Source organism: Eleutherodactylus coqui, chromosome 1, assembly GCF_035609145.1.
Source record: "Eleutherodactylus coqui strain aEleCoq1 chromosome 1, aEleCoq1.hap1, whole genome shotgun sequence".
Taxonomy (NCBI): Eukaryota; Metazoa; Chordata; class Amphibia; order Anura; family Eleutherodactylidae; genus Eleutherodactylus; species Eleutherodactylus coqui.
The window spans coordinates 68972564-68987995 of NC_089837.1; the positions used below are offsets into that span (position 1 = coordinate 68972564).

At 45.3% G+C, this 15432-nt stretch overlaps 1 protein-coding gene across 2 annotated transcripts in view; it reads left to right on the plus strand.

The window, feature by feature from the left end:
* The window catches only part of CYRIA (CYFIP related Rac1 interactor A), a 72761-nt gene extending 63636 nt beyond the window's left edge, over window positions 1–9125 (plus strand). For both annotated transcript variants that reach the window (XM_066589179.1, XM_066589177.1), the window contains exons 8-12: window positions 1067–1183; window positions 1281–1360; window positions 2285–2411; window positions 4714–4784; window positions 8474–9125. In XM_066589179.1, coding sequence (XP_066445276.1) covers window positions 1067–1183; window positions 1281–1360; window positions 2285–2411; window positions 4714–4784; window positions 8474–8537 — 459 coding nt within the window. In that variant the 3' untranslated portion in view covers window positions 8538–9125. The remainder of the gene's footprint in view (window positions 1–1066; window positions 1184–1280; window positions 1361–2284; window positions 2412–4713; window positions 4785–8473) is intronic.
* Window positions 9126–15432: the final 6307 nt, after the last annotated feature.

The window sequence follows — 15432 nt, forward strand, 5'->3', positions numbered from 1 at the left end:
TGGTGCCTGATAAGCATCAGACAGGAGGCTGCACTGCGGGGAAGTGGCTGCAATACACAGAGGAGACCTCCAGAGTGTGACAGGCAATCAAGTGAAAGGGCAGGCGTAGAAAAATGTGTTTTCACTGAAGCGGCCCTTTAAAGGCTACGGACATCTTTGCACTTTTTTTTTTTTTTAAATCTTAAATTGTTCACTTGCTTCTTGAATTTCTCAGTGGTCTTCCTTAAAGGGGTTATCCCACTTCTAGCTGTTTTTGCTGCAGGAAGCAGACTGCTCCATACATTACACAGTGGCCGGGGTTGGGACTGCAGGCTGAGTCCTATTGCAGTAACTGGAATTTAGCCTGTAGTCCCAACCCCGGCCACTGTGTGTTGTGTGGAGCTGTCTGCTTCCTGCAGCAAAACAGCTATAATTGAGGCAACCCCTTGAAGAAATTTCCTATCATTTTGCTGCTGCAAAGTGGGTGTCACTTCACCTAGCTGGCTGCCTTGCTGCTTCTGGCCACATCCGACTGCGCATTGCTGGCTCTTTCTGCTCCGTGCCCTTATGCCTTTTCTATGTTGTAGACAACAGATCAGAGGATGGTGAGTGTAACCAAAGTTTCAGGCAGGTCAGATCACACAGGCTCTCTTGAGGAAAGCACGCACATAAGGCGGTCTGCAGGAGGAGGGTGGATTATGTAGGCTGTGTAGGGTGAGGGCGGAGCGCCCACAGAAAGCAATACGCACATTGCACCAGTACCGGCATGAGAGAAGAAATCCCTCATGGGCCGTAGGAGGGGGATCTGGGAACACATGAGTTCTAGTGACAGCAGCAGCATCCTGGACACACACAACTCAGCTTGTATTACCGGAAGGGACTCGGCTGCATGAGGAAAGTCTGAAAGCAGAAGCAGGTTGCAAACTGAATAGGGGTCTCTGAAAATGGATCGGCATTGCAGTTTAAAACTTGGTGCAACTTTTTTCTTTTCATCCCAAGGTAACCGCTAACACTTTTTTCAACTTCTTATGTGCCTCTAGCCTGCAATACTCAGAGGGTAAATGACATTTCTGTGTTCTGATCACAGTTAGATATCGAAAATGAAGTAAACAATGAAATGGCTAACAGGATGTCCTTGTTCTACGCCGAAGCCACACCAATGCTGAAAACGCTTAGCAACGCCACCACCAGCTTTGTGTCTGATGTGAGTCTCTGGAGCGTACAGTTGACATTTCGCATGCATTGTCCATGATTGTGCTATTCATCGATTCTTTTGTTGTTTTTTTTTCTCTCCTTCATAGAACAAAACTTTACCCATTGAAAATACAACAGATTGCCTGAGTACAATGGCCAGCGTGTGCAAAGTCATGCTCGAAACGCCGTAAGTTCATATTCTGGAGGGTATGTCGGTATAATTTTGATATCCTTAGCACCAAGTAATGCTGACCTGTCAAGCAGAATTGCACCCATATTTATTTGTTCCGACCGGCTTATTGTGCAGAAACCGCTGCCGAAGTGGTAGTTCGTACGCGGCCGCGGGAATGTAGGAAAAGCGTTCATCAGTCACATGGCCTTTCTGCAGATCTGTCACATTAAAGTGCGTGGCACTGAGCTGTAATGCCAGACACGGCCGGAACGTTATAGCACTGTGGCATACAATGAAGAGACCACAGTGCCTGCCCAAGTGCTCAGGACCCTTCCTAAGGACAGCTGATCAGTATCAAAGTACCTTTAAACTGGTTTGAGGTCTGCAGAGCACTTTCATATATAATGTACAAATGGCTCAGCTTGAAAGCCACGTCCGTATTACTGATGAATGGGATTAATGTTTATATTGGCTTTTCTTTGTAAATATGGCGCTGAAACAAATAGTTACTGCAGTAATTGTAGTCAATGCCCACCATACAATTGCAATTCAGTTGGGATTCAGGAGCTCCTATTCCTGCTACAGATAAAACCGGGCATGCATAAAATAATGGTCTACTGATTTTGGCCATTTTGGGCTTACCGCTGGTTGCAAAAATAGAGTAAACTTTGTAGACCGTGGCCAAAATTGTAGGTGTGTGGCATGGTGGACTGAATCCATTGGATCATGCTGTTTTGCACAAGCCAAGGAATGATGAGGCCAATGGGTGTCTCACGTGTATGGCCAGAGTTTGCAAGTCCTACAAGATGTCAGTCAATTATTTATTTTGGTTTTTGTTTTTATATGAACAGTGAAGAATTAACCCTGCGGTGTCTTCTAGAGCGGCGCAGGACGGTCATGTAGTATTTTCATATATCTTTACTTTTTCTATTTCTTCAGAGAATACCGGAGCCGGTTTACCAGTGAAGACACGCTCATGTTCTGTATGAGAGTAATGGTCGGGGTTATCATTCTGTATGATCATGTACATCCAGTAGGAGCATTCTGCAAGACATCGAAGATTGATGTAAGTTGTCAGAGCATGTTATACTACAGACTGGGCATAACGGCGCACTACAAGCACCAAGAAATATGCCAACATTTAAAGGGGTTGTGCAAAGATCACAAGTTATCCCCTATTTCCCTACTGATCCCAAGAACGGGGTCCCATGTCCCCAGTCCTTCTTACTGCACCCCCCGCAGTGAAGAGAAGAATAAATGGAGCATCGATCATGCAAGGACGCTGGTGCGCCATTCATTTTCAATGGGACTGCCAGAGTTGGCCAAGTGCTTGCTGCCTGGCTAATTGTCAGCTCCATTGAAATGAATGGAGCACCGACTGCGCCTTGTTGGCCAGATCTCCATTTATTCTAACATCACTACAAGGAGAGAAGCGACCCCCACAGTGACAGGCAGAAAGGGTCACAAGACCTCCCTTCTCAGGATCGGTGGGTGCTTCAGCAAGTTGGTACAACCCATTTAAATATAATTATTGAATTACACAGCAAATATATTTGATATAATTTTATTTTTGAGGTTATTGGCACACATTTTGTTAGGTATGAGAGCCCGTCTGCCCTGACAAGGCGACCTCTTCAGATGAGACCCGGCTCTAACAGACAATACCTCTCCTACAAAGTAAACTGGGAGTGTAACACTGTGTGCTCAAATTAAAATTGGCCTATAGCCCCTGTAACATACACTATTTATTTCCCCTTGTTCTGGGGGGTGCTGTCCCACCCTATTGTATGTTTGGATTTGTATTGGTCATCCTTGGACTTGCAGCTTCTCCGTTTTCTACAGGCACTCCTTGCCACTTGTCTATAGGTTCAAGTTCATCTTTGAATATGTTGTAGACTATAACAGTCTCCAAAAAGAGATGGAGTACAGCCTCTCCCCCCCCCCCCCCCCCCCCCCATGAAGCGGCTGAGCAGCTGCATTCACAGCTTTACCAGCGTGTTAAAGGGGATGTCCCACAAAGTATATTGTTTCAAGTCAAATCCAGTCTATAATAAGGATTTTTTTTGTATTTACACACACAGCAAATGCAGATGCTTCGTGCTTGTGTGCGGTTTATTTTTACGGATGTTGCCAGGAAACTGGGGAAAAAAGTAAGCTCAATTGGGCCATCTTGCGTTTTTATTTTTTATTTTGCATGTAAAATACTGATGAGACACATTGCACATGGAAGTAAACACTATTGCACATGCATAATAAAAACACATGCTAAATGCACATACGTGGTGAAATAGGTCCAATTTTCACAAACCAGAATTGCATCTGCCCGTGTAAATGAGCCCTTAATGTTCCAAGGTGGCCACACGCTCAGTCTTGTACATGGCCACACAAGTTCATGTTTTTTAATAATCTGGTTCAAACAATGGTTGTCCAAAAGGGTCAAAATCAGACATTTCAGGTAACTTTTATATCATGCGCACCTTCACTATTCTGCTTTAATTACGCCTCCTGTAGTATAATAGAGCTGACTTGAAATCCCTCCTCCTCTTATTGGCCATGCCCCAGGCAACACAGTAAAGCTGGCAGGTGAGCTGCAGAAAGCGTAATAGCATGTTCACACCGCGCATGAACGGTCAGATTCACATCAGATTTTTCTGGATGTGGATCTGGCCGTTTAATGCGCCGCAGATTTTTCTGTGGATCTGCACTTGGATCTAACCCCAGTTAATCCGCATGCGGTCGCCTTTAGCAGTTTCCGTTCCAAGAATGAATATGTCCGTTCTTTTTTTCCCCCTTGCAATACGGCTTACAAATCTTGTGAACTATGGCATGGATTTTCATGGTAAATGATCCGAATACCACTGTGAAAATTCGCCATGTGAATGAGGCCTTAACTCTTTCCAATCCACTGCCTGACGTCTGAAGACATTATGATTTAACCCTTTCCAATCCACTGCCTGACGTCTGAAGACATTATGATTTAAGGCTGTACAGCTCCGATGTTGGAAGACGTCCGTCGGGGTTCTCTTACTGTATATTGCCAGCCTCTCTGCTGTTAGAGCCTTTCCAATGTGTCACCTCATGCAGTACTGGCTTTAGCCAGCAGATAGCGCTGTTGTATAACTACAGAAAGAGTAAGCCCCTTAGGAAAACCAGGATACAAAGTGGATTGGAAAGGGTTAATGTCAGACTGTTGTGTGTTTTACACGCGTAGTTACATGAAATAAAATACTTTCAGCTTCATAAAGCTGGATGGAAAGAAAATGTCATCTCTAATGATACTTTGTCACTGTTGGTTGACTTTTTGGTGACGATGTATATTGTGATGTGACCATTTTTTTGGGGTCTTATTGATGGTTTTCTCTCTGCAGATGAAAGGCTGTATAAAAGTTTTGAAAGAGCAACCCCCTGATTCTGTGGAGGGCCTATTAAATGCACTCAGGTACCGTACAGCTTGTGGGTACAAATCTGCAATCATGAAAAAGGATTTTAGTGCTTTTGAGCTGCAATGTTTTGGATTAGTTTTTGTGTGCTATACAATGATGGGGAGGGGGGAGTAATGTTGGTTGTGTGTAATGTACACTGAAGGGCCTCTTGTCAGCAGCAGCGCCCCTTTTCAGAGATTCTCTGCATGGAAATTAGACCCGTCACCCTGGAGTGCAGCAGAAAATCAAGGGAGCAAGTTTTCCATTGAGCATTTTCAGTGTGAAGTTACATTTGAATGGCAAAATCAAGCGATCTGAGTGATTTTTCAATTGGGCATGAGCACAAAATGAGAGGAAACGTCACCGGATTGCATGTAATAAAGGGGAACAAAAACAGGTTAAAAACAAGTAAAAAGCAAGAATTAATTGCATACTCAATCTAGAGTTGTCAATATAATAAAGGGTAATTCTCAACACTGCTGCTAGTAGTAGTAATCGCATATATTCTCTGTCTCCCCCACTGCTGGTATGATGGTTTTGGGGGAGCAATCGCATACAACAGTCGGTCACCCCTAGTAGTGATACGAGGGACAATGACAGCTCAGCGATATGTTCAGGACATCCTGTAGCCACATGTGATCCTCTCATGGCGGCTTCGAAGAGGCATTTCCCAGCAGGATAATCCTCAGCTGCACACACAAGGGGGTCACAGGAATGCCTCCACAACATTGTCACACTTCTGTGGCTGGCCAGTCGTCATATTTATTGCCAATAGAGTACTTATGGGGCCATCCGGGATGCCAACACTGATAGCTTTGCATGTTCTAGAGGCTCCATTGCAGCAAATGTGGACCGATATGCCGCATGATACCATCTGGAACCTGTATGCCTCCATGTCCAACAGGGTGCTAGAGCCTCCATCCTCACCCATATCACATCTTGTATCCAAGCTAAAGGGGGTACAACAGGGTACTAGAGCTTCCATGCCCGCCTGTATCATATCTTGTATCCAAGCTAGAGGCAGTACAACAGGATACTAGAGCCTCCATGCCCACCTTTATCACATCTTATATCTAAGCTAGAGGCAGTACAACAGGGTACTAGAGCCTCCATGCCCAACTGTATCACATCTTGTATCCAAGCTAGAGGCAGTACAACAGGATACTAGAGCCTCCATGCCCACCTTTATCACATCTTATATCTAAGCTAGAGGCGGTACAACAGGGTACTAGAGCCTCCGTGCCCACCCGTATCACATTTTGTATCCAAGCTAGAGGCGGTACAACAGGGTCCTAGAGCCTCCATGCCCACTCGTATCACATCTTGTATCCAAGCTAGAGGCGGTATAACAGGGTACTAGAGCCTCCATGCCCACCCATATCACATCTTGTATCCAAGCTAGAGGCGGTATAACAGAGCCTCTCTACAAGGAGTCCCATTTTCCACAATTATACTTTGGCTCTGATGTTAATGTAAGTGATTACGTTACAATCACACAGAGAAGGTTTAGTTTGATTCCGACCACTCCTAGGGGAGGGATTGTTTTTTTCTGAGTGATTCTATAATATATTATTACATGGCACATCTGTATTACCCAGCACATGTCTTGATGTGTGATGTGTTTTGTCACCATTGGGGCTCACAAGTTTTAACTTGTTGCCATGTTTTTGTAGTGCATTTTTTTGACAAATTTGAAAACTCTAATGACGGATAAGTTAGGTGATACATATGCAGGTAAGATACTGATTTGGACTCATTAGCAGCATTTCATATGATCTGTAAAATGACGATAATTACAGTCCTAATGACCGGCTCAACTACCATCAGCCTCAAAAAAATATATAAAAAATCAGACGCATCTTGTTTTTTTCGACAGACCCTGAAAAAAGTGCCCCTTTTTGCAGACTGTCCAGCTAATTCTGAGCACTTGTCAGTCCTGGGAAAACTGCAAACTCCATGCAGATGTTGTCCTAGGACCAAGTGCTGCCAGTGAACAGGAGTTACACTGAGCCACCCTGCTCCTCCGCTGACTACTCTCCTGTTGTTTTTCGGCCCCCTGACATAATTCTATCTCTTTGGGTATCATTATTGTTCCTTTATTCCTGGACTTCACTTACTTTAGTATCAGCTGTCACATTGCTTTAGATTTATATGGTTCTCCGGGAACATTTTCTTGGATACAATTCTATTTTGCCATGTATTTTCCTGTTTCGGGGGCTGCTTGAGACCATCCTAATACTTGATATATACTACTGTTGGCTGTGCTCAGAATTTCCCTTTGTTGTATTGGCAGCTCTGGATTGAATATGCAGTTTCTACGTTTTAGTTGTTTTTTAACTTGTGTTTGTTCCTTCGACACTGGTGCTCCACCGAACGTGTGTGAACGCACAACTCGCCGTTCGCTAGCACGGATTGGCTAAACAGCAGAGTACTAGTTCAGCGCCATTGTTGTCCAAGGGTGCATTCACACGGGAGTAAGTGTATTGAAGTCTGTGAATACGCTGCATTGGGTTTTTCTGGCCATCGGTCGTGTTTATACTCCCGTAAATACGCACACGAATCTTACGTTTTTCGCACACCCGTTGATTTCACTGGGCTTCTATGATGTGTTATACACACCAAGATAGGACATGCCACATTTATTTCACCCGATCGTACATTGCGTGGAAGATTACACTCAAGTGAACAAACCCATTGAAATCATTGGGTCCTATTCACTGTGCAAATACACTCATGTGAATGAGCCCTGACAGAAGAATGCAAGGCTCCAGGGGGCAAAAGAGATCAAAAATTGGATCACTGAGCAGCAGAAAAACATCACCTGGTCAGATGAATCCAGATTTCTGTTGCCCCGTCAGAATTCGGCACAAGCAGCATGAATCGCTGACCCCTTCCTGTTAGCTATACAGAACATGTCCCCGCCTCCTGCTGATTTGCACCAACTGCAAGAAGCTTCCTGTCCGCATAAAAAATCGTTCTGCAGGAAATCAGCGGAATCTGCTATGACAAATTGCTGTGTTTCTAAAGGCCAAAGGAGATCCAACGCACTACTAAACGGGGGTCTAAGTATGGACTACATGGAGACTTTGGCTTCAACCGAAGATAGCTGTGCAGCCATGCGACCTCACACAGCCGTTGACATCAATGGGGTCACAGCGCGCCTTGTGGGTTACCACGATCTATAGATTGCAAAAAAAAATCCAACCTCAATGGATTTTTTTTTTTTTTGTTGGGCCGCGTCAATTTGCACGTTGCACTGCAATCCCATTGACTTCAGTGAAAGTACAAGGTGACAGCTGTCTTTGGTCATGCGACCTGTGTCCCCCTAGCCTTATACATTAAATGGCAGTGCAGGGGCATAACTATAGAGGATGCAGGGGATGCGGTTGCACCCGGGCCCAGGTGCCTTAGGGGGCCCATAAGGTCTCTCTTCTCCATATAGGGAGCCCAGTACTATAAGTAAAGCATTATAGTTGAGGGCCCTGTTACCAGTTTTGCATTGGGGCCCAGAAGCTTCAAGTTATGCCTCTATGGGTACGGGTACAGATACAGATAGAGGGGGGGGGCTCAGCTTACGTTTTGCATCAGGGCCCCTGAGCCTTTAGTTACGCCCCTGGGCCAGTGTATCATCTCTCTAACAGATGGGGGCTATCAGCGCCCACGTACTCACACATGATTAATTCTTTCTTCTTCTCTTCCGCCGCAGGTTTACTACAAAGCACCTGAACGACGAGTCAACTTCGAAACAGATTCGAACGATGCTTCAGTAAGATCCTGCTTTTGAAGAGGATTCTTTTACTGACCTCAGAAGATGTATATGTTTACATAATTTAATACAGATTGATGTTAATACTTATGTGTATTTACATAGCCATTACCTTCTCGTCACTGAATCTTAGACTTATATACTTGTCTTGAACTCCTCAGCTTGCTGGGCAGTGAAGTCACTCCTGGCACCTGAAGGGTAAATTAATATGACTGATTTAGCACAACCTTACATTTACATACTCTCTATTATTATTATAATTATTATTTTTTTTTTGGACTTGCAAATTGAACAAATGTTTTTTGTTTTTTTTTATTTTACCAAAGTGCTTAAACCATACTTTAAAACGGTGTGAATTGATTGGTTGTATCTGCTGTTGTGTTTTACTTGTCTGTCTGTCCAATGATGCAGTTTAGGCACTGTTATAGTGGATGTAAAAAGTCTACACAACCCGGGGAAAATGACAGGTTTTTGTCATGTTAGAAGTCGAACCAAGATGAACCATTCCAGAATTATTTCCACCTTCAGTGCGACCCGTGATCTGTACAATATTTTAGGGCTTATTCAGATGACTGTATATCGGCCGGGTATTCATGCTGGCCGACATACAGTGTCTCTCTCTGCAGGGGGAGGAGGCTGGAAGAGCCGGGAGCAGTGCTCTGAGCTCCCGCCCCCTCTCTGCCTCATCTCCACCCCCTCTCTGCTCCTCTGCACTATTTGCAAGGAGAGGAGGCGGGACGGGGGCGGGGCTAGGTTCTTGGAATTAGCTCCACCCCGAACCCGCCTCCCCTAATTGCAAATAGTGCAGAGGGGGGGGTGGAGAGTTGGCGGAGAGGGGGCAGGAGCTCAGAGCACTGCTCCCGGCTCTTCCAGCCTCCTCCCCCTGCAGAGAGGGACGCCGTATATGTGCCGGTGTGAGTACGCGGCCGATATACCGTTGTCTGAATAAGCCCCCTTAGGGTGGAAAAAATGAAAATAACACTAAAATAATGTATTTGCATAAGTGTGGACGTGGTTGTGTTCAGAATTAGCCAATCACATTTTAAGCTCATGTTAAACAGTAGTCAGCACTCCGCTGCCATTATTTACAGGGATTCTGATTTACCCCATATAAAGTTCCGATATTCTAGGAGGATTTTCCTGATATTTTCTTAGTTGCATTTTTCAGCAAAAGCCGTAAAGTGCTTAGAACACCTCAAAGGGATCTGATTGTTGGAAGGTATCAGTCATCAGAAGGGGGCCAAAACACTTCCAGGGCATTACATATACCATGGAACACGGTGAAGATGTCATCAAGAAGTGGATTAAATTTGGCACAGTAGTAATATTACCAAGAACTGGACGGCCCTGAAAAATTGATGAAAAGACCAGCCAAGGAGCTGTCAAGAGGCCTACAGCAACATTAAAGGAGATGCAGGGATTTCTGGCAAGTACTGGTTGTATAGTGCACGTGACAACCATCTCCCGTATTCTTCATATGTCTGGGCTGGGGGGTAGGGGGACAGAAGCCTTTTCTATCACTGAAAAGCATCCAAGCCCACCTATGATTTCCCAAACCTACGTGAAGTCTGTGGGAGATCGTGTTATGTCTGATGAGACCTCCCTCAAAAGGTATGTTTGGTATGAAGCCAGCACTGTGCATCACCAGACCCGCAGTGAAGATGGCGGAGGAGGCATTGGGGCGGTTCTTCTGCTGCTGTAACCGGGGCTTTAGTCAAGATGGAGGGAATTGTGACCTGTTCCAAATATCAGTCCATTTTGGCACAAAACCTTCAGGCTTCTGCTAAAAAGCTGTGGATGAACTTCACCTTCCAGCACAACAATGTTCCCCATCAGACCTCCAGATCAACAAAAGAATGGCTTCACCCAAGGAAGATAACATGTTGTATTTCAGTGGAATGGCACAGATAACGGGTCACATTGAAGGCAGAAATAAGTCTGAAATGATTCATCTGGTCAGATTTTCAACATGACCCAAAGGTAGCGCTTTAACGGGCGCGTAGACTTTTTTTTGTATCCATTGTATTTATTTTTGGTTTTATTAGATTTTTCTTTTCCAATGTCAAGTTTGGGGCCTTAAAAGTGCATTTCTTAAAGCAGAAGAGAAAGGAATGATCCTAATAAATAACAAGTCCTCGTCAAAAAGTTGTTCTAACTAAATTATAGAGCGGGCCATTGAAAAGTCGCTCGCCTCCGACCCCGACACCACACACTTATGAAAACGGCCTAAAAAAATATAATCTTTTTTGCTATGGGCAACAAGAATTTTCTCCTAGACCGTGTTCATAAGAATGTGGTGTCGGGGTCAGAGGTCAGCTACTTTTCCATCACCCACTGGATATAAAGAGCTGAACAGAATTGTCACTCTAGGGTTGCAGGGTGACAACCAATATGGCTGCCATTACAGCTTTCACAGTGATTGCTACCCAGCATTTCTAGACTCCTGAATGGCTGAAGGTATGTCACCCTGCAGTGTTTGCACAGCGTTTTTAGTGGGGATCCATGTCAAAATCTGCATAATGCCCTCATTTGAAAAGGTGAAGATCCACAGCATAAATAGACATCCGACAGAATTAAAGTGACTCTTCAGGCCTGGGCAAACAGAAATGACCGAACCGCTTCTCTGACTACCTGCACATAGTATGCATCAGTAGTCTAAGACACTACATGCTGCTCTGACGGTCCAGCACGGCTCATGTGGCCAGCCCTGGTCAATCATAGTGGTTGCAGTGTCTTAGACTAATGATACATACTAATACACAGTGTGCACCAGGGAGGCTGCTGTGGCCATCTTTGTCCAGGCCTGGAAGGTCACTCTAAAATATGCACTGCAGGTCGGTTTGCGCGGCTGATTCCCCTCCAGCGGCATGTGAACGGGGGATTTCTCAATATCCTCCCTCTTGCTGCTGTAATACCCTGTGCATTTACCTCCACCAATTCCGCTATGGAACATCCCCAGTATACGAATGGCTGCACACGAGCCGATATTTGCTGCGGTCGGCCTCCACACAGAGGATCTATAGCAAAAACCGTTCATAGCATGCTATGGCAAATCGCTTTTTCCTTGCGGAAACGAATTGCGATATCTGCGAGTGGAGGAAAAATTGCAGCATGTTCTACTTTTGTGTGGGATTCGCACGGACGGCTTCCATTGAAAGTGAATGGAAGCCGTCCGAGCCGCAGCCCATCCACAATTGATATTGCAGATAGGTCGCAGGATACCCGCGCCATCACCTAGCGGCGGCGCAGGAGCAGCTAATATTGAAAGAAAATCTGTACTGCGCATGGCGGACGGCGGTCATCCGCAAGACAGAAAAAAACAGGTATGCAGGGTCCCGCATGCTGAATCCAACCTGCCGGGTGCAGCCAGCCTATTGTGTTGCGGCGTAAAAGGACACCATGTGTGAATCCTCCCTGCGTGACCACCCCCGCGGGAGCTCTGCCGGCGGCCATATTGGTTGCCACCTGCCTTCACCAGAAGTTGGATAGCATTTATAACAACTTGACAAAGGAGGAAAAATAAAGGAATATTCTTAGGTTTACTGGGGATTTATTGTTGGAATTGAGGAAAAGGCTCTTTCAACCTCTTCTTGTCGTCTGCTGGGGCCGGGTACATTTCGATAAGCGATGGAGAAGACATAAGGTGTGCACTGGGGACATTAGATGTCTACGCTCCCCCCCGCTGTAGAAGATCACGGCTTCTTATGCTCTTCCCAATTTTTTTTTCCTTTTTCTAGATTTTCTCGTTTTTTTGTGGCCAGTTTTGATGTAAAGGTTGGTTGATTGTGGATCAGTGCTGCTAACAGATGTCCGCTTCTATTGTACTCCGTTACAGAGCATGTAATAACACTCCCTATACAGTATAGAGTCACAGATCTTATATATCCATGCTCTATCTATGAAGTCCCTCTTATAGAATCCCTCATTGCTACTCCATTGCAGTACCAAATAAACTCCATTGTAATAGCCGGCGCTGATTTTTCAGTTTTCTTTCCATAGCTTTTGCCTTTGTTAGTAGTAGTGCTGCTAAAACCGGTATAATGACATTGGCTGCAGATTGTCGCTGGCGCTGTGTAGGGTTACCCCTATGTTTTCTGCGGCTGAGACTTTATACAGGTTATCCTCAAGGACTTCTGGATTCTTTGGGAACTTTAGGGGTATGTTCAAATGTCGTTGTGTGAAGGCTGCGGATTTTCAGCAGCGGAATTAGTGACAGAAGATCTGCGGCATGTTACTGTATAAGCTATGTGGGATTTCAAGAAATTCAAAGCATAAACTGACCTGCGCTGCAAATTTTACCCGTCAAGGGGTTAAAATCCAGTGCAAAATACGCGCCATTTGTGTTTGATCTTGCAACAGATTTGGGACATCTGAACATACCCTTTAGGTATACCGTCATAATGTGCACATGGCAACTGGGTGTTACCATCTGGGGCGATGGCCCCGCCCATGCTGATATTGTCCAGGCTGACCGTGTCAGGCTGTATTCACACAGGGGATTTTTACCGCGCAAGTTTTGTCCCATTCCAAAAGGGGCGGAACTTGCATGGGAAAAGAACCCATTCGTTTGATTGAGCTAATTTACACAAGCTATTTTCCTCTCCGACCGATAGTACAAATTAGAAAAATTGCTGCATATCCTATTTTTGGGCAATTCTTCAAGAATCGCCCATTATTTTCTATGGGAACATTGAAAAGCATCATGTCATGCAATTTGCACTGGATTTTCATGCAAATGTGATGCATTTTTAACGCAGGTTACTACAGGGATTATGTGACAAAAAACAGGTACAGGGCAAAGAAAAACAAAATAAAACTCAAGAAAATAGGTCAGTTTTCACTAACCAGAATTGCACTCGCCTGTGTGAATACAACCTCAGGGCGGCTTCAGACGACTGTATATCGCCAGGTATTCACGCCGGCCGATATACGGCGTCTCTCTCTGCAGGGGGGGGAGGCTAGAAGAGCCGGGAGCAGTGCACTGAGCTCCTGCCCCCTCTCTGCCCCCTAAGAGGAGGTGGAACGGGGCGGGGCTAAGTTCCACGAATTAGCTCCGCCCCTGTCCCACCTCTCCTCATTGAAAATAGCGCAGGGGGGTGGAGAGGAGGCAGAGAGAGGGGGCGGGAGCTCAGAGCACTGCTCCCGGCTCTTCCAGCCTCCACCCCCCTGCAGAGAGAGACGACGTATATCGGCTGGGTGTGAAAACCCAGAATGGTAACACTCAGTTGTTACCATAAATTCCCAAGAGAAATCAAGGAATGGCGCAATGTAGAGTTTTATGAAAAGACCATGCAGAACACACACGAAATTAAAGGACTGCCCCTGTAACGTGCGGGCGTGCTACTAAACCACTTCTTGCATCTTGGCAAGTACCGTTTTTAGAAACGGACTTGTAATGTGCTGCAGTAGAACACTGGATAATGCAGGAACCCTGTGATGTGACATGAATTTCTCTAGATGCCATCTCACTTTAAAGTTTTTTAGTAATGTACATACAGTATTTCAGTTTTAGCGATATACCAACCCCCTAGCGCCCGCCCAGCGTGGTGTAAAAACGCAAGAGACGCTCACTTCACCTGATCCCCTGCGGCTCCTGCTCTACCAGTTCTCTGCTGATCTCCACTTCTTGCTGCATCGACATCTTGACAACAGGTTATATAGTTGTGGAAGTTAATCGCTGGCCAAAGAAAGCTTGTGATTGGCTGCAACGGTCAAGTGTCCCTGGTGTCGGTGACGTCATCACTGGGAGCAGGAAGTGGAGAGCAGTGGGAGAATTGGAGATTGCTTCCTGCCTCTCTTCACAGTAAACAGGCAGTTCGTAAATGGGCGACTGCCTGTTTACACAGGCTGGTCGTGGTTATTTTAACTAAACGGAGATACAATTGGCGAATGAATTATCGTTCGTTCCCGTGATCCAGTCAGAATGTGAACACTGATCTTCCAAACCATGATGCCAAACGGTGATTTGGATCCACCGAACTGGGCACTGTACAGGAAGTGTTGGCTGAAGACCGTGAACCCAAGAGGGGCCTCCGGCTTGTACCGTTAACCGGTCATACTTGTGCACAAAACTATTTTGTGCATTGCAGGTTTTGCAAGGTCTGTGTGTCCAGCAGCGGGCTGAGAAATGTAATTTATTGGTCAGAGTCCTGTATAACTTTGTAGTCCTGAGCAAGCACTGACGATATTGATTTATTTCTGTTTTTCACTCCAAAGATAACCACAACCAAGTCTTAAAAATTGGGTCAGATTCCTTATAAGCAGGCCGCCTTGCGTGTGTACAAAGTTTTTTTGGTTCAGTCCTATTACCGGAGTTTCTTCCACTACTGTTGTTCTCCTCTATTACAGCATATGGCTGCTTATTTACGCCAGCAATATATTTTATTGCCTCCTTCCTCTATGGCCTTTCCCTCGCTTTTGATGTCCTCAGGGTCTGTTTAAGCTACCGTAGCACATTTAGGATTAAACCCTATCCGTGCTTTAAAGGTGTTTGTATGAGATAAGAAAAAAATGGCCGCCTTTTTTGGGAAAGAGCGCCATTCTTTTCCCTGAGTTGTCTGGAATTGCATGAATGAAGTGAATTAGGACTGAGCTGCAATACCAGACAAAGCCCAGGGATCAGAGTGGTGCTGTTTCTCTTAAGATTTTTTTTTTTCTCCTAAGTTCATACAAACGTATTGGAAGCAACCAAAATTAGAGGGGGTTGTTCAAGTTCTAAAAACTAAACTAAACAGGTAACTTTACATTTACTGCATTTAAATACCCCCCCCCCCCCCCCCCCCCCGCTCCCCTTGCCAAAGCAAAACCACAAGAAAACGATTATCGCTAGGGCGACCTGTCGGGAATCTGTGCCGGCCAAGTTGTCCCATGTAAAAGCCCCATCCAATCCTCTTTCAGCC